The 26,282-nt window shown below is 46.9% G+C and overlaps 1 protein-coding gene across 1 annotated transcript in view; it reads left to right on the top strand.

The window, feature by feature from the left end:
• LOC129047919 (double homeobox protein 4C-like) overlaps window positions 1-26,282 on the top strand; it is a 57,393-nt gene that overhangs the window by 29,362 nt on the left and 1,749 nt on the right. The window contains exon 2 of the mRNA XM_054520195.2: window positions 21,599-21,759. Coding sequence (XP_054376170.2) covers window positions 21,661-21,759 — 99 coding nt within the window. The 5' untranslated portion in view covers window positions 21,599-21,660. The remainder of the gene's footprint in view (window positions 1-21,598; window positions 21,760-26,282) is intronic.

Genomic DNA, 26,282 nt, shown 5'->3' with positions numbered 1-26,282 from the left:
TGTCATCTTGTGCATAGGGAAGGAATTTAAGAACCAAGCCCCCAAATCATACTAAGTCATTGAAAAGCTGCATGTGTACTGATTTCTTATGGTAATTGTCAAGAATATCTAAAATAATTCATGAACTGGCTTAGACTGGTTCCTGGCATGTAGTAAGCACACAGTCAAATTAAGTTGCCATTATTATTATTGAGTGTGTATTTCATGATTGAGGGAATCTAGTCATCTAGAACATGGTCAGAATGTGTGGGAAAAAAAATTAAAGGGGTTTGGTTCATTTCAGTCAACTGGGGGAGGACGGCCTTGAAGACAGCTGATACACAGAGCCTTGGTGAAGACAAGTTTGGAAAGAATAGTTTTAGTTCTCTCAATTACTCTTAATATTAATCTCTCTTTCTCATACTTGTTTCTCTCCCTTCTATCTCTATTGCTCCCTGTCTCCCCGTCCCTTCCCCCCTTCATCTCCCCCTGCTGTCTCCGCTCTCTTTTCTTTCTTTTTTTTTTTTTTTTTTTTTTTTTTGAGACGGAGTCTCACTCTGTTGCCCAGGCTGGAGCGCACTGGCATGACTTCAGCTCACTGCAACCTCCGCCTCTTGGGTTCAAGCAATTCTCTGCCTCAGCATCCTGAATAGCAGGGATCGCAGGTGCCTGCCACCATGCCCGGCTAATTTTTTGTATTTTTAGTAGAGATGGGGTTTCACTATCTTGGCCAGGTTGGTATTGAACTCCTGACCTCGTGATCCACCCGCCTCGGCCTCCCAAAGTGCTAGGATTCCAGGCATGAGCCACCGCGCCCGGCTCTCTCTTTTCTTTCAGGGAGCGGAGTGAGGCATTGAGATCGGGTGGGTTTTGTTGTGGTTTTGGCTCCTCCCCTTCTAGCTCCCTCAAGTTGGAAGATTCCAAAAAATGCTCTAAACCTCATTTTTCTTATGTGAGTAATGGAATATTTGCTGAAAGAAAAAACCCTGCCAGACCAGAATTCTATAACCAGACAAAATACCTTTCAAAAATGAAGGTGAACTGAAGTACAATTCCTAAGTAACTTTGAATTCTGTGCTTGTAATTGCTATGTGGTGCCTGTTCAGTGTCAGTTACTGGGTAAGATTCTAAAGAAAATACAAAATATAAACAAGGAAAATAACGGTTTGTTTTATGGCTTCAAAAATATTCCATGAACCTCATGAGAGACCATCAAAGTTCTGGATTCCTTCAAAGAATAACAGGGAAAGAGGCCAAAAAAAAAAAAAGACAAAAAACAAAAAACCAACAACAACAACAACACTAAGTTTTGTTTTGTTTTGTTTTGTTTTAATTTTTTTTTTTTTTTCCTCCAAAGACATTTCAGCCAGGTGCAATAGCTCATGCCTGTAATCTCAGCACTTTGGGAGGCCAGGGCGGGCAGATTTTCTGAGCTCCGGAATTCAAGACCAGCCTGGGCAACATGGCGAAACTCCCTCTCTACTAGAAGAAATACAAAAAATTAGCCGGGCATGGTGGCACATGCCTGTAATCCCAGCTACTCAGGAGGCTGAGGCACAAAAATTGCTTGAACCTGGGAGATGGAGGTTGCAGTGAGCCGAGATGGTGCCACTGCACTCCAGCATGGGCAACAGAGCTAGACTCTGTCTCCAAAACAATAACAACAAAGACATTCCATAGTGAGTTGAGTTGATCTAGTCAAGACTATGTTTTTATTCACAAAGTATATTAGACACTCATAAATTAATATGTTCTTTCCATAAGAGATGGCTGGATTTGTTTTCTTGTTGTTGTTGTTTTGTTTTTCAGACGGATTCTCGTGCCTCAGCCTCCCGAGTAGCTGAGATTACAGGCGCCCACCACTATGCCCGGCTAATTTTTGTATTTTTAGTAGAGACTTCACCATGTTGACCAGGCTGGTCTCGAACTCCCGGACTCAAGCAATCTGTCCGCCATGGCCTCCCAAAGTGCTGGGATTACAGGCGTGAGCCACCGCGCTCAGCCGGGATTTGCAACATAGCTGTGAATCAACGAATTTTTTTGTTGTTATTTGAGGCTAATGTTTCCAAAATCATGGAAAAAGGCTGCCTGGCAAATCAGTATAATCCTAGAATTTAGGCCTAAAACAGTCTCCTTACTTTATGAAAAAGGCCGTGATGGGACCAGCGCCCCCACAGCCACACTGCAAGGAGGGTCCCAGGCTCAGGCTCAGAGGAAGCAGCGCTCCCTGCAGGCCCCGAAGCTGGGTGGCACAAGCCGGGTCGCGGCTCTGGCGGGAGCGCAGGGACCTGCAGATCAGCACTAGCGCCGCTTCCAGGGTCATCCCTACTCTCAGGCTCAGGGGGCCCATCAGCCGCATGACCTGAAGCTTCTCTCAAGGAACTCCAAACCCCCCAACGCGGGGGACAGTCTCATCCGAGGACCACCCAGCCCCAGGGTGGCCCAGTCCCTGGACCGCCCTGCCACAGGACAACTCGGGGACTGCCCATCCGAGCACATCCTGTCCGAGGACCTTCCAGCGCCTGAGGATGCAGAGCAGGGGAAGGCGGGAAGCCCAGATGTCGTGTCCAGTCCCTGCAGGCCCCAGAACTCAAGGCAGCCCCGGAGGCCGCAGTCCAGCCAGCGAGTAGGAGGCCGGTCCAGGCAGCTCCGGCTCCCGCACGTGGGGGACTCCCCAGGCTCCAGGCTCACTCTGCGGCGCTCCTCCCGGGCCAGCTTCAGGATGGAAACGGCAGGGCCAGCACGAGCGTCCGAACGCTGATGTCCCGGCCATTCCTTAGCTGGCCGGCTCACCCCCATGCCATGCCCTCGGTGTGGTGTGGTGTGGTGGGGTGGGCTGTGGGTAGGTGTTCCTCTCACCCCACAATGGCTATTGCCGCTCCATTTTAAGCCACAGGATGTAAAAGGAAATTTCACATGACTTGCAGAACTGTCTGGGAAGTCCCCACCTCTCCTCACCCCCATTGTTCCGAGAAAACGAGAAAAAACATACATTTGGGAATTTAGAGCTGACTCTTAGCCGCTCTGAATTCTGCTTGCAGAAGGCAAGGCCTCCTTTTTATTTCCTAAAATAAAAAGTTTATTGCAACGGCTCAAAGGACTGAGAGAAGTAAACCTTCCCTCACCTAATAGACTCCTGCGGTAAGCCACGCTAACCTCCCTCCTCTCCAGATTCTCTTCTGCTAAAGATTTTCTTGGTTTCTTTCCTCCTCTTAGCTGGCTCACACCTTATGTGGGTGTGCTTCCAGCGCTCAGAGGTCACAGACGCTCATTCCCGCCCTTTGGCGGCGTGGTTCCGACCCCCAACTCTTCCCGCAGCCCAACCCCTCCTGTTGGGAAGGGGAAGAGGCGTCTGGCGGGACTTCTCAAGGGATGGAAGAACCTAGAAAGGAAAAAGCAGGCCACAGAGCAAGAATGCCAAGGGGTGCCTCAGACGGAATAGCGGCTTCTCAGACTGATCCTGTTAAAGAACTGAAATAGCAGATGCTCCCCGAAATATTTCAAGACGCCAAAATGTGGTGACTGTCCCTGGAGAGGTACCCATAAGCCATTTAAATCCTTTTGCCTGGAGAATCTGCAGAGCTCACAGTGGCTCATTTTGCCTTTGGCAGAAAAATAAAATGCCTCGGGTAACAAACTGAGTCAGTTTTTACATTTTCCCTCTAGGCCCTGACTTTAGGCAGCAGCTGCCTGAAGCCGGCTCTATAATTTATTTTTATCTTGCTCCTCTGTGACATGAGACAAGAAATACACCTAAAGTCATCACCCCTAATCTGGAGTTTCGCTTTCCACAATTTCAGTTACAGGAGGTCAACCTTGGTCCAAAAATATTAAATGGAAAATTCCAGAAATAAACAATTAATAAGTTTTAAATTGCATGCTGTTCTGAGTGGTGTGATGAAATCTTGCCCCGTCCAGCTCTGTCCCACCCAGTACATGAATCGCCCCTTTGTCCAGCATATCCACCCTGTCTATGCTACCTGCCCATTAGTCACTTATTAGCTGTCTCAGTTATCAGATCAGGAAGAAAAGTAAGTAAAGGATAAGATATTTTGAGAGACAGAGAGAGAGAGAGACCACATTTACATAACTTTTATTGCAGTATATTGTTATAATTGTTCTATTTTATTATTGTTGTTATTAATCTCTTACAGTGCCTAATTTATAAATTAAACTTTATCATAAGGCCGAGCGTGGTGGCTCATGCCATAATCCCAGCACTTTGGGAGGCCAAGGTGGGCAGATCACCTGAGCTCAGGAGTTCGAGACCAGCCTGGCCAACATGGTAAAACCCTGTCTCTACTAAAAATACGAAAATTAGTCAAGTGTGGTGGCACGCATCTGTAATCCCAGCTACTCAGGAGGCTGAGGCAGGAGAATTGCTTGAACCTGGCAGGCAGAGGTTGCAGTAGCCAAGATTGCACCACTGCACTCCAGCCTGGGCGACAGAGCAAGACTCTGTCTCAAAAAAATATACATAAATAAATAAACTTTATCATAGTTATGTATGCATAGAAAACAACCCAGAGTAAAATATATATAGGGTTTGTTACTATCTGAGGTTTCAGACATCCACTGGGGGGTCTTGGGGGTCTTGGAATGTGTCCCCCATGGATAAGGAGGGGGGAACTACTGTAGTTCTCTGTATAAGTGCCTGACCAAGCATTTTACAAATAATGGTATAATTTGCTATCAGTGCATCACATTGTGTCTGTCAAAATGTTATTTTCTTGGACTTTAAGTAACCAAAACAATCTCAAAAACAATAAGGTTGGAGGTCTCATACATCTGGATTTGAAAACTTACTGCAAAGCTACAGTAATCAAAACAGTGTGGTACTGGCATAGAAACAGCCCCATAGACCAATGGAATAGAACAGACAGCCCAAAAATAAACCTTTATATATACGGTCAAGTGATTTTTATTTTATTTTTTTTGGAGATGGAGTCTTGCTCTGTCACCCAGGCTGGAGTGCAGTGGTATGATCTTGGCTCACTGCAACTTCCATCTCCCAGGTTTAAGTGATTGTCCTGCCTCAGCCCCCCAGTAGCTGAAACTACAAGCACACACCACCACACCTGGCTAATTGCTGTATTTTTAGTAAAGACAGGGTGTCACCATGTTAACCAGGCTGGTCTCAAACTCCTGACCTCAGGCAATCCACCCGCCTTGGCCTCTCAAAGTGCTGGGATTACAGGCGTGAGCCACCCCGCCAGGCTTTCAAATGATTTTTTTAACAATGATACCAAGACCATTTACAGGGAAAGAATAGTTTTTTCAAAAAATAGTGTTGAAAGGCCGGATATGGTGACTCATGCCTGTAATCCCAGCACTTTGGGAGGCTGAGGCAGGAGGATTGCTTGAGCCCAGGAGGTCAAGATCAGCCTGGACAATATAGTGAGGCCCCATCTCTGAAAAAATAAAAATAATAAATGTTGTAGGGAGATTGAGTCTCCACATGCAACAGAATGAAGCTGGACCTTTACCTAGTGCCATATGCAAAAATTAACTCAAAATGGATCAAAGACCTAACTATAAAAGCTAAAACTGTAAGAATCTTAGGCTGGGCACGGTGGCCCACGCCTGTAGTCCCAGCATTTTGGGAGGCCGAGGCAGGCAGATCACGAGGTCAGGAGATCAAGATCACCCTGGCTAACACGGTGAAACCCCATCTCTAATAAAAATACAAAAAAATTAGCCGGGCGTGGTGGCGGGTGCCTGTAGTCCCAGCTACTCAGGAGGATGAGGCAGGAGAATGGTGTTAACACGGGAGGCGGAGCTTGCAGTGAGCCAGGATTGTGCCACTGCACTCCAGCCTGGGCAACAGAGTGAGACTCTGTCTCAAAAAAAAAAAAAAAAAAAGAAAACAAACTATAAGAATTTTAAAAGAAGTCTTCCTTATATCAGATTTGACAATGATTTCTTGAATGTGATACCAAAAGCATGGGCAATATAAGAAAAAATAGGTAAGTTGAAGTTAATAAAAATTGAAAACTTTTTCCCTGGTGGTCTAGTGGTTAGAAAACAAACAAACAAGTTTAAAACTTTGTGCATTAGAGGACACAATCAGTTCAGGCACAGTGGCTCACACCTGTAATCCCAGCACTTTGGGAAGCCAAGGCAGGAGGATCACTTGAGGTCAGGAGTTCAAGACTAGCCTGGGCAACATGGTGAAACTCCATCTCTACTAAAGATACAAAAATTAGCCAGGCATGGTGGCGCACAACTGTAATTCCAGCTATTTGGGAGGCTGAGGTGGGAAAATTGCTTGAACCCAGGAGGTGGAGGTTGCAGTGAGCTAAGATCATGCCATTGCACTCCAGCCTGGGCAACAGAGCAAGACTCCATCCCTCACCACCAAAAATATTATTTTCTTTTATGTGATAGTCATACCAATTCCTAAAATTAATATAGGGCCATAATTATGCAGAGTTCTTGGTTGGATTTATGGATGATAAATGTCTTTTCCCATTATGACTGACCTTTCCACCTTTTTTTTTTTTTTTTGAGATGGAGTCTCACTCTGTCGCCCAGGCTGGAGTGCAGTGGCGCAATCTCAGCTCACTGCAAGCTCTGCCTCCCGGGTTCACGCCATTTTCCTGCCTCAGCCTCCCGAGTAACTGGGACTACAGGTGCCCACCACCACGCCCAGCTAATTTTTTGTATTTTTAGTAGATACAGGGTTTCACCATCTTGGCCAGGCTGGTCTTGAACTCCTGACCTTGTGATCCACCTGCCTCAGCCTCCCAAAATGCTGGGATTACAGGCATGAGCCACCGAGCCTGGCCCCACCTTTTCACTCTTAAATCCAGATTTTTAATGAACAGAAGTTCTTGGCCTTAATGGAGTCAAATGTTTTTAATGGAATAATTGTTTCCCTTTGTGGCTAGTGCTTTTTATGCTGTTTGAGAGCGCTGTGCTTATCTGAGGTTTTATGTAAAGGCAGTATTGAGAGTTGGCAGGTGGATCTGCTTGCCCAAGGCTGGGAGCGAGAGTCAGTGTAGAGCCAGTTGGGCTTCAAGGCCTTTGCCCAAGACTTTCTAAAAGATGCTTTAAGGTTTTACTATGTCAGGGCTACAAGTTCTGCCTTCGAAACTTTCCACATGCTCTAGCAACTTAAATTCTTTTTTTTTTTTTTGAGACGGAGTTTTGCTCTTGTTGCCCAGTCCTTTCTCTCTGACAGATTTGATGGCAAACTCATTCCTAATTGCCTGGCTTCTTGGTAGATGAAACCCCCTTCTCTTCCCAGGGCACTAGGTCTCTTTTTGGGAATCTGCCCCTGTAGAGAGCTGCCCTGTTCACTGCAGTTCCAAAATACTGGAGAAAAACTTAAATGTCTACCAGCAGAGGGAGGAAGAGTTAAAACAGAGAGAATCCAGGAAACTGAATTCTGTGCACCCACTAAATACTGCCAGTGTGCTGGCAGGAAAGGATGTCCAAGAGATGAGAAAACATATTTTGCAGTCTAATAGATTTAGCATGCTTACCTTTTTGTAAAATAAATAATATACTGTGTGTATTAATATAAGAAAATTCTGGGCCAGGTGCAGTGGCTCACATCTGTAATCCAAGCACTTTGGGAGGTCGAGGCAGGCGGATAACCTGAGGTCAGGAGTTTGAGACCAGCCCGGCCAACATGTCTCTACTAAACATACAAAAATTAGAGGGGTATGGTGGTGGGCGCCTGTAATCCCAGCTACTTGGGAGACTGAGGCAGAAGAATCACTTGAATCCGGGAGGTGGAGGTTGCAGTGAGCTGAGACCATGCCATTGCACTCCAGCCTGGGCAACAAGAGCAAAACACCATCTCAAAAAAAAAAAAAAAAAAAAAAAAAGGAAAGAAAAAGAAAAAAGAAAATTCTACGAGGACAATATGAATAGTTACCTATTGGAGGGGAGGGGTTTGCTCTTGGAAGGGCAGGGACTGAGGGCTGTGGTGAGCCGAGGGGAGATGCTTCACTTTAATTTTTATCTTTTAAAAAAATTGTGGGATTATTGTTGGTTTTAACCTTGTTTGTGTGGTTTATCTTCCTCTGTAATTTTCCTAGTGAAACTAATAAAACAAGGCCAAGGCAGGAGGATCTCTTGAGGCCAGGAGCTCGAGAGGAGCCTGGGCAACATAGTGCAACCCGCCTTCTCTACAAAAAAATAAACAATAATACATAATAAAACAGGGCAGGGCTTGGGGGCTCACGCCTGTAATCCCAGCACTTTGGGAGGCTGAGGCGAGTGGATCTCTTAAATCTAGGAGTTCGAGACCAGCCTGGGCAACATGGTGAAACCCTGTGTGTACTAAAAATACAAAAATTAGCTGGGTGTGGTGGCGCAGGCCTACAGTCCCAGCTACTCGGGCGGCTGAGGTGGGAAGATTGCTTGAGCTTGGGAGGCGGAGGTTTCAGTGAGCTGAGATCATGCCGCTGTACTCCAGCCTTGGCCACAGAGTGAGACCCCATCTCAAAAACAAACAAAAACAAAAACAAACCTCACACACTAAATAAAACAAAGTTAAGACAGGAAGGAGAGAGATTTTGTCTCAGATGTCTGCGTCCTTACCTTCAGACCCAGTCTCTGACTTTGTTTTCTAGTGAGATAAAAATAAATAGGCCCCCACATGTCAGAGTTGGATGATTTCTTAGAAATCGTGATCCAGTGACCTCCTTTTTCAGGTGATGCAGGGGTGCCGGCCCTCACCTGGAACCTGAAGTTCAGGTTAAAATGTTGGCTTTGCCACTTGTGGGTAAGGTCTCCTTTAGGGAAGTGATTTTCCATCTCCTAGCCTTCACCCCTGCAAGCCCAGCTCCATGGTAATTGTAACAAGTTTTCTGACTGTTACAACCTACCGAAAAGAAGCTGGAGAAAAGTCACAACAAACAGGAGACAAGTACAGTCCTCCTGTCTGGAGGTGTTAAAATATTCGGGTGGTGCTCAAAGGGCACCAGTGACATTTGTTTGCATCTCAATGGCATTTAAGGATAATCTATGCTGAGCAGCTTATTTTATCAAGCAGGACTCGAGACCCAGAAAGCAAAGTCTTTTGCCAGAGTTCTTTAGGCAGGGGCAGGTTCCAGGACAAAGGAGAGGGTGAAAGCTGCAGGAAGCTTGTCCTTCTCTCCACTAAGGAGACAATTCACAGTCTCCAAAATGCATCTCCTTTCTGGGAACTCTTTATCTCTGCACCTTGAAAGCTATCATCTCTCCAAGTGTTCTGGGCTCTGGTAGCCTTTTCTAGCTAGGTGGGGAAGAGGTAGAGAACTTAGGCCAAGACTTGTCAAGAGTTTCCAAGGGCAATTTGGGAAAAAGATGAGAGGAGGACATGAACATCTGTTCCCAGCTGGGCTCATTGACTCAATCCTGTAATCTTAGCACTTTGGGAAGCCAAGGCGGGAGGTTTGCCTTGCAGCCAGGAGTTTGAGATCAGCCTGGACAACATAGCGAAACCCCCCACCCTCCCTGCCACCATCTCTACTAAAAAAGAAAAAAGAAAATAGACATCTGTCGCTAGGTGGAGGAGGGTTGGTGTTTCTCTTAGGAATACCTGTTTCCATGGAAACATAGGGATGACACCAGTCCCCAGGCCTGAGTTGGCAGCACAGCTCTACTGCACAACCGTGCAAGCTGAGAGCAGTTTCAGCGTCCACCCTCCTGGAGCCGTGCTGCTCAGGAAAAATATAATGTAAGCCACATATGTAACATTACATTTACACTAATAACATTGAACTGAAAAGAACCAGGTGAAATTGATTTTAATAATACATTTCATTTTACCCAATATGTCAAAAACGTTATTTTGACATGTAATGCATATAAAAATCATTGAGATAGGTCGCATTCTGTTTTCCATGGTAAATCTCCAAAATCTAGTGTGTGTTGTGTTGTCTACTCACAGCACAACTCAATTCGGCCTCACCATGTTCAGGTGCACAATCATCGTGTGTGGCCCAGGGCTGCTGTCCTGGACAGCACAGGACAAGTGAACACGAATGCCTTCCCTGCCCTTCTCCTCCCACACCTGCTAGCCTGTAAGAGGAGGAAGCAGCCCTTCTCGGGTTCAGTGTGGTAGTTCATGGTGGCTGAGACGGGCCAGAATCCCAGGGCTGCTCTGAGAGAGGAGCTCAGTCTGTGCTCTGGCCTTCTCTCTCAAAGAAATGGAGATAGACCCAGCATTTTGGGAGGCTGAGGCAGGAGGATTGCTTGAGCCCAGGAGTTCAAAACCAGCCTGGGGAACATAGTGAGACTTTGTCTCTACAAAACAACAACAACAAAAATTATCCAAGTATGGTGGCACATGCCTGTAGTCCCAGCTGCTCAGAAGGCTGAGGTGAAAGGATTGCTTGAGCCCCAGAGGTTGAGACTACAGTAAGCTGTGATCACACCACTGTACTCCAGCCTGGGTGACAGAGAAGACCCTGTCTCAGAAAAAAAAAAAAAAGAAAAGAAAAGAAAAGAAAAGAGATAAAGGGATTGGGGGAGATTGTGAGGACTAATTAATACACATGAGGTCTTAGGGTAGGACTTGGCCTAAAGGAAAGAGCAAAATACACCAGCCCTTGTGCTCCACATGGTCTTATTTTGTCCCGCCAAGCACACGGCTAGAGTTGCCTCAAAATGCTGGCAGGGAAATTCCCAGAAGGGAGTGCCCTATACCATCCCAAGATGGGGTTGGTTGGGATTCCAAAGAAAGAAGCACTAGCCAGGCGCAGTGGCTCATGCCTGTAATCCCAGCACTTTGGGAGGCCGAGGCGGGTGGATCACAAGGTCAGGAGTTCGAGACCAGCCTGGCCAACATGGTGAAATCCCATCTCTACTAAAAATAGAAAAATTAGCCAGGCTTGATGGCACACGCCTGTAGTCCCAGCTACTTGGGAGGCTGATACAGGAGAATCGCTTGAACCTGGGAGGAGGAGGTTGCAGTGAGCCGAGATCGTGCCATTGCACTCCAGCCTGGGGACGAGAGTGAAACTAAGACTTAAAAAAAAAAAAAAAAAGCACTAACACCAGTAACACCAGGGTGATGAGTCCAGAGCATTTATTAGGGAACCTACATACAGAGGCTGCAGCAACCCACTCGAGGGACAGTGAGAGACAAGGGGCTTCTCCCTAGGTATGTCTGCAGTAGGGGAACCAGGGTTTACAGATGTCAGGGTTGAAGGAATTTAGCTGAGGGTCAGGGCCAGTTTCTTTCTGTGTTTTCAGCAAACAACCTAGATATCTTTATCAATGCTGAGGCCCAGCTTTGGGTCAAGCCTGCAGGGAAAAACCTGTAGCTGACTGCATCACAGAGCGGTTAAGGCACTCTGTGATTTTTGATCAAGACTGTTAGGGGAGCCAGAGATCACCTCCAGCTCCACTTTTAGCTCTCAGTGGTCTTCAGCCGGATCTAGAAACCAAATGATACCAGGTAGATTTTTTTAAAGCAAATCATTTTTTTTATTTTTAAACTTATTTATTTATCATTTATTTAGAGACAGGGTTTCACTGTTTCCTGGGCTGGAGTGCAGTGGTGCAATCACAGCTCACTGCAGCTTTGACTTCCTGGGCTCAAGTGATCCTCCCACTTCAACTTCCTGAATAGCTGGGACTACAGGCACCTACCATGCCAATCTAATTCTTCTTTTTTTAGACGAAGTCTCACTCTGTCGCCCAGGCTGGAGTACAGTGGTGCGATCTTGGCTTACTGCATTCTCTGCCTCCCGGATTCAAGCGATTCTCCTGCCTCAGCCTCCTGAGTAGCTGGGATTACAGGCGCGCTCCACCACGCCTGGCTAATTTTTGTATTTTTTAGTAGAGACAGCGTTTCACCATGTTGGTCAGGCTGGTCTCGAACTCCTGACTTCGTGATCTGCCTGCCTGAGCCTCCCAAAGTGCTGAGATTACAGGCGTGAGCTACCGTGTCCTGCCTTTTTTTTTTGAAATGGAGTTTCACTCTTGTCGCCTAGGGTGAAGTACAATGGTGTGTTCTTGGCTAACTGCAACCTCCAACTCCCAAGTTCAAACAATTCTCCTGCTTCAGTTTCCGGAGTAGCTGGGATTACAGGTGTGCACCACCATGCCCAGCTAATTTTTTTGTATTTTTAGTAGAGATGGGCTTTCACCAGGTTGGCCAGGCTGGTCAAGAACTCCTGACCTCAGGTGATCCCCCTACCTCAGCCTCCCAAAGTGCTGGGTTTACTAGTGTGAGCCACTGCACCTGGCCCATAATTTTTACAAATTTTTTGTAGAGATGGGGTCTCACTGTGTTGCCCAGGTTGGTCTCGAACTCCTAGGCTCAAGTAATCGTCCTGTCCTGGCCTCTCAAAGTGTTGGAATTACAGACATGAGCCACTGCCCATCCTGACAGCTGGTAGATTAACAAAAGAAAAGTACACAAATTTCATTAGTTTTACATGAACATGAGGATCCTTACAAGAGAGTGGTCTGAAGAAGTGAGTGGCAAAGCAAGATGCTTTTATACTTTTTAGATAAAGAGTGATAAATTTAAGAAAAAACAACAGGACAAAGATAATCTGGCAACAGGCAGTAAATTTTCCAGGGGAGGCACTAGGAGGTATGGGGGGTGTCAAACTAGTGGAAGATGAGGGTTATTCATTAAGTATATTTATTTAGGTCCATTACAGCCTCCAATTCCCAGTCTCTGGGGATAGGGCTCTTTTTTCGCCCTGGTATGGTGAGGGTGTCCCTTCCAGGAACGTTTATGGCTTGTTTCGTTAAGAAGAGACACATCAGCTCGCCCTTTCTGAAACTATAGTTCTCCAATATTATCAACTTGAAATAATCAATATACCAATCTGACATATTTGGGATGGGACATTCTTCACTCCTTCATTTCCTTGGCTTGGAACTTCACTAGATGATTTCGAACATTAAAATCTGAGTTGGTGGCTGTGGAGAGAAGAGTTGAATCACAAGGGATCTGAAAAGGGAGAGAAGAGCATCGATTAGGAGGAGAATGGACAAACAGAAGAGAATAATCTAAGCAAGTTTCCCATGCTCCAGTAAGCCAGCTTCCCCTTGCTGGGAGTAGGTTTGTCCGATACTTTGAGACAGAGTCTCGCTCTGTCATCCAGGCTGGAGTATAGTGGTGTGATTTTGGCTCAGTGCAACCTCCACCTCCCAGGTTCAAGCGATTCTCCTGCCTCAGCCTCCCAAGTAGCTAGGATTACAGGCACATGCCACCACACCTGGCTAATTTTTGTATTTTTAGTAGAGACAAGGTTTCACCATGTTTCCCAGGCTGGTCTCAAATCCTTGACCCCAGGTGATCTGCCCACTTCAGCCTCCCAAAGTGCTGAGATTACTCTATTTGTCCAGGACAATTTACATACAAGCAGTATTTTTTCTTTTCTTTTTTTGAAACAGGGTCTTGCTCTGCCACTCAGGCTGGAGTGCAGTGGCACGCTCATGGCTCACTGCCGCCTTGACCTCCCAGGCTGAAATAATCTTCCCATCTCAGCCTATCTAGTAAGTGGAACTACAGATGCATGCATGCCACCATGCCTAGCTAACTTTTGTATTTTCTGTAGGGATGGGGTCTCATTATGTTGCCCAGGCTGGTCTCAAAATCCTGCCCTTCAGCGACACTCCTGCCTCAGCCAACCAAAGTGCTAGGATTACAAACATGAGCCACCATGCCCGGCCAGGCTCTCAATATTGAATAGAACTTAGAATTGTGATAGTCAGTAGATTTTTAATATTCTATCCAGTACATTTGTGTGGTACTACCTTATTATTTATTTATTTATTTATTTGAGACTGAGTTTCACTCTTGTTGCCCAGGCTGGAGTGCAATGGCATGATCTCGGCTCACTGCAACCTCCACCTCCCGGGTTCAAGCGATTATCCTGCCTCAGCCTCCTGCGTAGCTGGGATTACAGGCATGCACCACCACGCCCAGCTAATTTTTTATTTTTTAGTAGAGACAGGTTTTCTCCATGTTGGTCAGGCTGGTCTCGAGCTCCTGACCTCAGGTGATCCTCTTGCCTCGGCCTCCCAAAGTGCTGAGATTACAGGTGTGAGCCACTGTGCCCAGCGGTACTACCTTATAAACAAAAGAGCCTAAGTGTGTAATTTGGCTAGCATTTAGAGTACCTGGGGACGGAAGTGGCTAACTCCTGAGTCCACATTGCCCCAGCCATCTAGGGAAATGTTTCTATATCTTATCACCACACAAGATAGGAAGGCTGAGCTGGGCGCAGTGCCTCATGCTTGTAATCCCAGCACTTTGGGAGGCTGAGGCAGGTGGATCATCTGAGGTCAGGAGTTCGAGGCCAGCCTGGCCAACATAGTGAGACCCCATCTCTATTAAAAATACAAAAATAGCTGGGCGTGGTGGCTGTTGCCTGTAATCCCAGCTACTCAGGATGGAAGGCTGGAGAATCACTTGAACCCAGGAGGCAGAGGTTGCAGTGAGCTGACATCGTGCCACTGCACTCCAGCCTGGACAACAAGAGCAAACTCCGTCTCAAAAAAAAAAAAAAAAAAAGATAGAAAGGCTGATAGTTCACAAATAAGGTCAGAGTGGCCTTTGTGACCCCAGGTTGGAGTTTATTGTGCCAGGTCTGCCAGAGTGACATCTGTGTGTCTCCATCCTCCATGTGTCCCTCTCAGTCCAGAGGGGAACAGAATGGGTTGCAAAATAACTGACAGAGGAAGCCTTTAGTTTGATTTTGGCTGTTACAGGGCTTAATTTTGTCACCTGGCCAAGTTAGTCCAGAATTTTGGTCTATCCATATGTAATCTCTGGTGTCTCTGCTAGGCTAACGAGGGGGGCAAGTGAGCTTCTCCAAGTTACACAGGGCTGACTTGGGAGCCCTTTGTAACATCTGGTGATTTGGCACGTGTTTGCACCAGGACAGTCAGTGTCAGGACTGCTCAAGACCTTAGCAAGAGGCTCAAGGATAGGCGTCAGTGGAGTCGAACCACAGGCTTTGATTGCAGTGCCTCACTGGCATGTGACCTAAGAAAGGTGCAGTATCCCTTATCCCTGCTTTCAATATGGAGGGGAAATTCCTTTCCAGTGACTTTAGCAGAGCAAAGGACAGTCCTTGAGTTTTTTTGTTTGTTTGTTTGTTTTTTTTGTTTTTTTGAGACAGTGTCTTGCTCTGTTGCCCAGGCTGGAGTGCAGTGGCATGTTCTTGGCTTACTGCAACCTCTGCCTCCTGGGTACAAGCGATTCTCCTGCCTCAGCCTCCCAAGGAGCTGGGATTACAGGCGCCCACCACTATGCCTGGCTGATTTTTGTATTTTTATTAGAGACAGGGTTTCACCACGTTGGCCAGGCTGGTCTCGAACTCCTCACCTCTGACTTAAGTGATCCGACTGTCTCAGCCTCCCAAAGTGCTGAGATTACAGGCAGGAGCCACTGCAAAATGCAAAAAAATGCAAAACAAACAAACAAACAAAAAAATTAGCCGGGCATGATGGCGCATGCCTGTAATCCCAGCTACTCAGGAGGCTGAGGCAGGAGAATCCCTTGAACTCGGGAGGTAGAGGTTGCAGTGAGCCGAAATCATGCCACTGCACTCCAGCCTGGCAACAGAGCGAGATTCCGTCTCAAAAAATTACATTAAATTAAATTTAAAAAACGAATTGTGTAGGTGTTTTTATTATAATGTTTAGAGACTGACCAGCCCAACTAACTATACTACTTTGGGTTTGTCTCTACATCAGGAAGAAGATTATCAGCCAGAGCAAAAATTAGAAGATTTTCATGCTCAGGAATTTTAGGATCTAATGTAGAACGTCTTTGAAAAACTTGTATGTCTTTCAACAGATGCCTTAGAGAGCGCTCCTTCTTTCTGGATATGTGATTCAACTTTAGGCCAATTCACTTTAGGAGAGAAAGCCTCCAACATGGCCCTTGTCAGGCCCTGAATATCAGCATCTAGCAGAGCTATCTCTTTATCATGTGCAGGAGGGCCAGGGAGGGCTCCAGTCATCTCTCTTTTCCCTCTGTGGCGGTTTTTCTTTCCCCACAGGCTGCCTGGCTTGTCTAATATCTGTAGTCTGGTCATGAGCGGGGAGAATACCCCTTAGAAGCCAGTCAAGCTCCCTATGAATGGGATTATGGACGGCCATTAATTTCTCCACTTTTTTTCTAAACTTGGTAGGATCTTTTGAAAGTGAAGGCAGGCAGGGCGGGGCACGCTGGCTCACGCCTGTAATCCCAGCACTTTGGGAGACCGAGGTGGGTGGATCACGAGGTCAGGAGATCGAAATCATCCTGGCTAACACAGGGAAACCCCGTCTCTACTAAAAATACAAAAAAGATAGCCGGGCGTGGTGGCGGGCGCCTGTAGTCCCAGCTACTCGGGAGGCTGAGGCAGGAGAATGGCGTGAACCCGGGAGGCGGAGCTTGCCGTGAGCCGAGATCGCGCCACTGCACTCCAGCCTGGGTGACAGAGCGAGACTCCGTCTCAAAAAAAAAAAAAAAAAGAAAGTGAGGGCAGGCTGGGCGCAGTGGCTTATGTCTGTAATCCCAGCGCTTTGAGAGGGGCCAGGCAGGCGGATCACTTGAGGTCAGGAAAAGGAAGTTGGGAATAATGTGGAGTGTAAGTGGGTGGAGAAGGAGGATTTATAGTGGGAGTGGATTGCACCTTTTGCTTTAGGTCTGCTTTTTGTTTTTTAATTGGGTTAAGCGATTTTTTTTTCTTTTGTACTTTTTCAGTGGAGACGCCATGTTGGACAGGCTGGTTTCGAACTCCTGACCTCAAGTGATCCATCCGCCTCAGCCTCCCAAAATGCTGGGATTACTGTTGTGAGCAACTGCGCCCGGATTGGATTTTTTTTTTTTTTTTTTTTAATAGAGATGGGATGGCTGTATTTTGCCCAGAATGGTCTCCAACTCCTAGGCTCAAGGAATCCTCCCACCTTGGCCTCCCAAAGTACTGGGATTTCAGGCATGAGCCGCCGTGCCTGACCTGTTAAGGGAATTTTTAAGGCTAGCCATAATACTTTTTTGAGTTTTTTGCTATCTGATTTTTAAGTAAATACCAATGGGCCAATTTTTTAGAATGAGAGCTCTCTAAAATTGTTTTAAAATGTAGAAGTCTTTTAAATGTAAAGAGTATATCTTTTGGCCGTTGACAATTAGGATCGTAGTGCTTTTTTCTATTTTTTTTGAGACAGAGTCTTGCTCTGTCACCTAGGCTGGAGTGCAGTGGCACAATCTCAGCTCACTGCAACCTCCACCTCCCAGGTTCAAGCATTTCTTGTGCCTCAGCCTCCAAGTAGCTGGGATTACAGGCATGCGCCACCACACCGGGCTAATTTTTGTATTTTTAGTAGAGACGGTGGTTTCACCATGTTGGTTAGGCTGGTCTCAAACGATTCACCCACCTTGGCCTCCTGAAGTGCTGGGATTACAGGCACAAGCCACCACGCTTGGCCTATTGGTGATTTTTTTTTTTTTTTTTTTTTTATGGAGCCTTGCTCTGTTTCCCAGGCTGCAGTGCAGTGGCGCCATCTCAGCAACCTCCACCCGCTGAGTTCAAGCGATTCTCCTGCCTCAGCCTCCCAAGTAGCTGGGACTACAGACACCCGCCAGCACGCCCAGCTAATTTTTGCATTTTTAGTAGAGACGGGGGTTTCACTATGTTGGTCAGGCTGGTCTTGAACTCCTGACCTCAGGTGATCCTCCCGCCTCTGCCTCCGAACGTGCTGGGATTACAGGTGTGAGCAATCATGCCCAGCAGAGGTTTGGGCTTTTAATGATCCCATCGACCAAGTGTGAACATAGTCCCTGACAGGTAATTTTTTGCCCCTTTTTCTCCCACCCTCCTATTGGAATCCCCAGTGTTTATTTTTCCCATCTTTGTGTCCTTGTGAACCCAGTATTTAGCTCCCACTTAATAGAGAGAACACAAGGTATTTGGTTTTCTGTTTCTGCATTTATTTGCTTAAGAAAATGGCCTCCAGCTGTATCCATGTTGCTGCAAAGAACATGATTTCCTTTTGGTATTTAAATCTTCCAGCTCAGCACAGACCTTGGTGGGAATAATTTCTTTTTCTTTCTTTGCTTTTCTAAGACAATCCCCAAATACCTTATTAGGATGCCCAAAAACATTTCATTTGCAAATTAATCTAGCTAGAACCAAAACAAAACTTTATAGTAGCTTGAAAGAGACCACTTGTGGTCATTAAAATGTGATTGTAAGGCCGGGCGTGGTGGCTTACGCCTGTAATCCCAGGACTTTGGGAGGCTGAGGCGGGCAGATCACCAAAGATCGGGAGTTCGAGACCAGCCAGACCAACATGGAGAAACCCCGTCTCTACTAAAAATACAAAATTAGCAGGGCTTGGTGGCACACACCTGTAATCCTAGCTACTCGGGAGGCTGAGGGAGGAGAATCGCTTGAATCCGGGAGGCGGAGGTTGCGGTGAGCCGAGTTTTGCACTCCAGCCTGGGCAACAAGAGCAAAACTCCATATCAAAAAAAAAAAAAAGTGATTGTAAGTAATGTCCCATCCTGCCAGTCTCAGAGTGAGTTAAACTGGTAGATATGCAGATTGCCAACTGGTCCTCTGTTCACTTCTTCCTTTCCTGCTACCTCAAGGCAGTTTTCAGAGCACTGTCCTATTTATATATGTGTGTGTGTATATATATATATATGTATATGTATATATGTGTGTATATATGTATATATGTGTGTATATATGTATATATGTATGTGTATATATGTATGTATATATATGTATATGTATATATGTATGTGTGTATATATATATATATATATATATATATAGAAAGAGAGAGAGAGACGGAGTCTTGCTCTGTCACCCAGGCTGGAGTACAGTGGTGTGATTTCAGCTCTCTGCAACTTCTGCCTCCTGGGTTCAAGCGATTCTCCTGACTCAGCCTCCCAGACAGCTGGGATTACAGGTGCCCGCCACCACGTCTGGCTAATTTTTTTTATTTTTTAAATTTATTTTATTATTATTTTTTGAGACAGAGTCTTGCTCTGTCACCCCTGAGCTGGAGTACAGTAGTGCGATCTCGGCTCACTGCAACCTCCACCTACTGAGTTCAAGTGATTCTCCTGCCTCAGCCTCCCCAGTAGCTGGGATTATAGGCATTCGCCACCACACCTGGCTAATTTTTGTATTTTTAGTAGTGATGGGGTTTCACCATGTCAGCCAGGCTGGTCTTGAACTCCTGACCTCAGGTGATCCACCCGCCTCGGCCTCCCAAAGTGCTGGGATTACAGGCATGAGCCACCGTGCCCAGCCAATTATTGTATTTTTAGTAGAGATGGGATTTCACCATGTTGACTAGGCTGGTCTCGAACTCCTGGCCTAAAGTGATCTGCCCGCTTCAGCCTCCCAAAGTGCTGGGATTAGAGGTGTGAGCCACCATGCCCGGCCAGCACGGTCCTATTTACTTCGGTTTACGTGGTACTAGGAAACCGTGGAGCTTGATCAGTCCATCCAAATTCAAGAGAAACAGGCTCTGATATGGCACAAATCTGAATCTTGACTCACCACCATCTATGTGCTGGGTAGGCACAAGAGTGGGCACAATGGTAGCTGCTTTGTAAGAGCTCGTTTCATGATCAAAACATCACATGGGGTACATGGTAATAATGAGGACTGGGATGAGGAAACAGAGCCGTGGAGAGTTCCATGTAACCAAGTGACACTGAAGCTCAACTCTCCTCTGGGGCATGTTTTCTTGGAGCCTGCAGCACCCAACGAGGACAGGAGGGACACATTTGGGATGCAAAGATGTTTCCTTTTCCATCTGTAACTAATTCATGTATGGACATGCCCTTCAAAACAACACTCCCTGATGACTAATGATGTTCAGATTGGTTCTACGCTATTCTGAGGCCGTGCTTGGCAACCTTACATAATGTTTCTCGAAGCCCTGGTTTAGGCATGCTCATCTCAACAATTCTGTAAGGCCAGGGGAGCAGATAAAGAAAAATCTCTGTGCTCTCAAGGGAAGCTAGAAAAACGTTCCTTGACTGCTCTTGGGAACATCCATTCCCAGAGAAGATAGTATTAAGGGAGGCGGACCTTGCAAAGTGCTAACAAGGGGCTTACCTGGGTGGGTCCCTTGGAGCATTTTAACAAGCCTCCCAGGAGGTAATCTGTTTCCACTGATGCTCCCAGTGGACAGCGAGCTCGGCTCATGGCTTCAGACAGTGAGTTCTTTCTGAGGGTCAGGCAGGCTTCCTTTCTGGAAGTGGGAGAAGCTGGGGAACTGGATCGAAGCCTCTCTTTTGGTGATACATCGTGGACTGTGAGTGGCAGGTCCTGCCTGATGTGGCTGCCTTAAAGTTTACTGTCCAACGTGACATTCAGTGCTGAGGCTTAGAAAGGGGAAGGCTCAGGAGTTCACGACCAGCCTGGGCAAACAGTGAGATCTTGTCTCTACAAAAGTTTTTTTAAAAAATTAGCCAGGTGTGGTGGTGTGCGCCTCTAATCCCAGCTACTTGGGAGGCTGAGGTGGGAGGATCGCTTGAGCCTAGAAGGTCAAGGTTGCAATTACCTGTGATCATGCCACTGCACTCCAGCCTGGGTGATAGAGTGGGACCCTGTCTTGATTAAAAACAAACAAACAAAAAGCAATAAAAAAGGAAGGCTTAAAAAATAAAGGCTGAGAAATCAAGCCAAACCCTTAAAGCCACCTTTGATGAGTTCAAAAAGTGGAAGGCATCCATGCGTGGTACAGCTCTTTTTCAAAATGTAAAGTGTAGAAAAGGGAAAATTTCCCTTTTGCAGGGTGGGGCAGCACTCCTGGGAGCTCTGGATTTGGGCAGAGGCGCTTTCTCCTCTGCTACGCAAGGGAGGTCTTTCAGCGGAAGGCAGCCTTAGCTTCTTTGCTTGGGTTGTGTTTTATTCCTCTGAGTGAATTCTATTTTGAGCTGAGTCACAAGTCAATAGTGAGTCCAAATCTGATGAACTCAGGGAGCCCAAGGCTCAAATTGAGGGCTGGGGCTTTCCCAGGTCGTAAGGGAAAATACAAAGTAATGCATAACAATACTTCAATTTTAGGTTTTTCTCGCATTAAACATAAAAATTTATTTCTGTTTTGTTTTCTGGCATTTCTTAATATTTGTATATTTTGGGTCTTAGCAAAGGACAAAAGTAACTTACGGGTTACCAGAGTGCTTGTTAGGAGGAGCCCTGCAAGAGCCCATCTCTCTCACATCAGTATCTGGACGTGTGTCTACACGTTGTAGCTATATTTTACATTTTAATGCCCCTAAACTGTTTAGGGTGTTCTGACTTTTCTCGTATCCATAAGACATGCAGGTGGAGCCCCCAAGTTGGAGCTGAAGGGAGTCTGGGCGCAGGTTGAGTCCATTTCATGGGATTGTGCAGAGGGGCCCAGTGGCAGCATCTTGGGGTGGATGCCGAGTCCATCAGATTTGGACTCACTATTGACTTGCGACCCAGCTCAAAATAGAATTCACTCAGAGGAATACAACACAACCCAGATGTAGGGGAGAGTGGAGAGGCCCCTGCCAAGTGGCCTAAGCTTCGTGCAGGGTAGCAAACTCCTTCCTTTGAGGAGGCTGCGGGCCCTTGGCTGAGCTGGGATGGGAGGTAAAGTCTTGGATCTCACAGCTCAGCCAGCGGTCCTCTGAGTGTTCCTTCTCTTGCCTCACACCGTGTAGCTGTCCCAGAACCTGAGCGAGGCCGGAGGCGCAGGAGGACCAAGTTCGACAAATATCAATACATGATTCTTATAGAGGCCTTCCAAACAGACCCCTATCCTGGAATTACTGTCAGAGAAGAACTGGCCAGAAAAACACAGATTCCTGAGCCACGAATCCAGGTAAAGTGTAAATGTAGCTATTTCTGTCTCTCTAACTGGGAAGCAGGGGGCATATATTGTGCGTCTGTTTTTCCACAGGCTTAAAAAGCATTTTTGAGTTAATTTTCTCAATATCCCTGTGAGGTCAGTATTATCCGCATTCACTGGATTGGGAAGATAAAGATAAGCAAGGTTTAGTAATTTAGGTTACAGCTCTGGCAAGTGGTGGTGTCTAAATTGGTTTATGTGGGTTATAGCTGTCAAATAGTTACCATATTAGAAATTAAAGCTGCCGAACTGGGCTGGGTGCAGTGGCTTGTGCCTGTAATCCCAGCACTTTGGAAGGTGAAGGTGAATGGATCACTTGAGCCCAGAAGTCTGAAACCAGCTTGGGCAACATGGTGAAACCTTATCTTTACAAAAAAAACCCACCAAAAGTTAGCTGAGTGTGGTGGTATGCACCTGTGGTCCCAGCTACTCAGGAGGCTGAAGTGGGAGGATCACCTGAGCCCAAGAGGTTACGGCTGCAGTGAGCCGTGATTGTGGCACTATATTCCAATCTGGGTGACACAGGGAGACCCTGTCTCAAAAAAAAAAAAAAAAAAAAAGCAAAAAAAACTGTAAAACTGAAAAGTATTCACTAATACATTAAAAAAAAACCTATTACATCATAACTTAAGTAACATTTTCTTCAAGAAAAGCAACTGTATCGTCAAAGCCAGAACATGTAGCAAGAGGAATGGCATCAGAAGACTAGCGAATAGAAAATTCTCAGATGTTCCAAATTTCATCCTTGCCCTACCTCATGCAGCCTCTGGAAAAATCCACTCAGAGAATGGGGAGTGAAAAGGCAGGGGCAAATCACTGAGTGTGATACAGACACAGCTGTAGTCTCACAGGAACCCCTGGAAGGGGTGGGATCCCTGAGGCTCCCAGGGCTCCCGTGGGATTTGATCCTCTGGGTCTCAGCCTTGGGGCAACACATTGTAGTCATTCAGGGCACCGAGTCTCTACCCTAGGAGGTCTGAGATGATGAGTGTGGTGCAGCCTAGGAATTTTCATCTCCCTACCCCCAGGTGATTGACGCATGCAGCCAAGTTTGACAGTGGCTGCCCGAAATGAACTCTCTGAGTCCCTGAGAGTGGAGGCTGAGAACACACAGGTTACTTGAGAAGCTCGCCAGGTGATTCTGATGTGTAGCTAGGACTGGACCAAAGGTTTTCAACCCTAGACTCCGTCAGTGCCCCGCCCCAAAGCACTGGAATCAGAATCTTTGGGAGTCTGGCCCAGGCATGTCTAAGCATTTCAGCTCCAGGTGACTCCAGCACGCAGACCTGAAGCCCTACACATGGGGCTCTTGGCTGTGACTGCTCATTGTCATCAACTGGAAAGCTTTACTATGGACTAAGCTGTACAATGCATGTCCAATTTACTAGTCTAGGGCTCAACCCCTGGGCCCAGGGAGTTCTGAAATTCCCCCAGGCAGTTCTCAGGTGCAGCAGAGTTGAATCATCCACAACTGCCTCACAGGGGGAGGGGGTGACTTATCCCACCCTGTCTTCTCTACCTGCTATTGTGACACCTCCTCCTCCAGCCATCAGCCCCCATTTCCCCAGTCATCTGAGAGCTTCTCCCAGACAGCCATTGTGTCTTATTCCCTTTTTTCTTCCTTCTTGCCTTTGGGAGGTGCTTAATAAAAATGGTGCAATAAGTCAGGACCTAACCAAGTAAGAATGAACATCCACTGAGGATTTGCTATGTGCAAGGAGCGCTGTTAAGAATTTTATTTAAAAAATCTATATAACCCCAGAGATATTTAAACCAACACAACCCAGAGGGGAAAGGTTTGACCAGAGAATCAAGAACATGGTAGAGCAGGGTGAGGGTGGGGACGGGGTAGGGTTTTTTAATTTTGGAATTAGTAGCTGCAGTAATTTCCATAGCTTCTTTCCTGTGGATGTCTGCTGTTCCAACTTTACAAAGTGTTTGCTAGGAGACAGAAAAGTTGAGCTAGCCCTAAGGGTTGGAAACAAAGAGGATGACAGCCTTATCTGCTGGCCTTAGGAAAATGCAACTGTTGGGGAGGGAGTCAGCAGCCCGCTGGATCTTTATTACAGCACCCACAGACTTTCCACTCCTTGTGTCCTGGAAGCCCAAACACCCCTACTAGGTAGGTACAATGTCATGACCACTTTACAGACAAAAGAACTGGCTTCAAAAGTTCAGTAAATGGTTTGGGTTATGGCTGGCTCTTGCTCATATTTCTTGGAACTGAAATGGGAAACCCCAAAATTCTGCAGCTTAGATGTGACGCTGCATGTCCCTTCAGGGGGCACTTGGGAGACACAGGTAATTTGACCCAGAGGGTCTGGCAGAGTTTGCTGCATAGGAAGATGGCTCTGTGCTTGCAGAGGCCCTTTTTAAAAAATTTAAATATTCAGGCATGGTGGCTCATGCCTGTAATCCCAGCACTTTGGGAGGCCAAGGTGGGTGGATCACCTGAGGTCAGGAATTCGAGACCAGCCTGGCCAACATGGGGAAACCCCGTCTTTACTAAAAAATAAAAAAAAATTAGCTGAGCATGGTGGCGGGCGCCTGTAATCCCAGCTACTCAGGAGGCTATGGCAAGAGAATCGCTTGAATCCGAGAGGCAGAGGTTGTGGTGAGCCGAGATCGCACCATTGCACTTCAGCCTGGGCAACAAGAGCAAGACTGTCTCAAAAAAAAATAATAATAATTAAATTAAAAATTTTCTTTCTTTCCAAATCCTTAAAAGTTCCTAAAGCAAAAGCCCTGAGGGAGGAAGGCAGTCTGGGTTTGGTGAGCAGCCAGCAGCTGGGCCGGCTGGGGCTGGGTGTGCCCAGAGGTTACGGGAATGCCAGGCAGAGAATTGGGTCTTTGTCTTGCAATCAGCAGGTGAATTGTTTGTGTTGTCACTGCACTGCTCAGCCTGAGGCCTTCAGAGCTGCCTGGAGGCTGGGACAGGGAAGAGGCTGCCCTTGTGTTCCTGGGGGCCTGGCTGAGCCCTCCCAGGACTCATGACTCAGCTTTTTGAGTGATTTTGATGCCCTGCCCCAAAATTCAGGAGGAGAAGGGACTGACTGTGTTTGGGAAAAGGAGAGGTGTGTTTTGCACACAGGATATATTTGCATGAGGTGGAGTCAAAGAACCCACAGGGATTGAAACTGAACTAAAGCCGGGCGCAGTGGTTCATGCCTGTAATCCCAGCACTTTGGGAGGCCCAGGCAGGCAGATTACCTGAGGTTAGGAGTTCAAGACCAGCCTAACCAACATGGTCAAACCTTATCTCTACTAAAAATACAAAAATTAGCCAGGCGTGGTGGTACATGCCTGTAATCCCAGCTACTTGGAAGGCTGAGGCAGGAGAATCTCTTGAATCCGGGAGGTCAAGGTTGCAGTGAGCTGAGATGGTGCCACTGCACTCCAGGGCAATAGAGCAAGACAACCAATGTCTCAGGAAAAAAAAAAAAAAGAAGGAAAAGAAACTGAACTAAGATATTAGCGGTGGCAAGAGGCATTTACTCAGATGGGTGTCTATTTTATGCATTGCTGTTGTGGACATGAGACCACCCCCATGAGAACAGGCAAAAGCTATTTTTGTTTTGTTTTTTGAGACAGAGTCTTGCTCTGTGGCCCAGGCTGGAGTGCAGTGGAGCAATCTTGGCTCACTGCAACCTCAGCCTCCCAGGCTCAAGCGATTCTCCTGCCTTAGTCTCCGAGTAGCTGGGATTACAGGCACCCATCACCATGCTCGGCTAATTTTTGTATTTTCAGTAGAGATAGGTTTATCGCTATGTTGGCGGGGCTGGTCTTGAACTCCTGACCTCAAATGACCCACCCGCCTAGGCCTCCCAAAGTGCTGGGATTACAGGCATGAGCCACCCTGCAGGGCTGCAAAAGCTGTTTATTCAGATCTTGCTACTGCAAGGGAGTCAGCCACTGCTGGCGTTTGCAGAGATTTCCAGCAGGTCTAGGAGCAGGAAGCTTCATCGTGGGACAAGGGAAGCCCCAGGAAGGCTCTGAGGGAGGCTGTGGGCCTGGGGGAGCTGGGGTGGCTGACTAGATGGGGGCATTCTATGGGATTAGGTAGGGCAGCACATTTGGCTTTCCTTGGTTGGTTCTGGGTTGGAAGGAAGCGAAGAGGGTGTGCATGTAAAAAGCAGGGGAGAGCAGTTCCGTGCGGAGGCTGCAGAGGCATGGGCCCGGGTCCTGGTGTTGCAGGTGGCCTGGCCTGCGTGGTCCATTTGTATAGTCAGGCCCTGGCCGTCTTCCCGGGGCTGGGCAGGCACACGGTATGTTTTTAATACGTATTTGATAATAATGAGTGTATATGTTTAAAAAGGGGGCAGTTACGTGATGAATAACAATGTTTTTTTGTTTTTGTTTTTGTTTTGAGACAGAGTCTCGCTCTGTCGCCCAGGCTGGAGTGCAGTGGCGCGATCTCGGCTCACTGCAAGCTCCGCCTCCCGGGGTCACGCCATTCTCCTGCCTCAGCCTCCCGAGTAGCTGGGACTACAGGCGCG

Source organism: Pongo abelii, chromosome 13, assembly GCF_028885655.2.
Source record: "Pongo abelii isolate AG06213 chromosome 13, NHGRI_mPonAbe1-v2.0_pri, whole genome shotgun sequence".
Lineage (NCBI taxonomy): Eukaryota > Metazoa > Chordata > Mammalia > Primates > Hominidae > Pongo > Pongo abelii.
The sequence above is the reverse complement of the archived record's forward strand: the minus strand, read 5'-3'. Positions and strand labels throughout refer to the sequence as shown.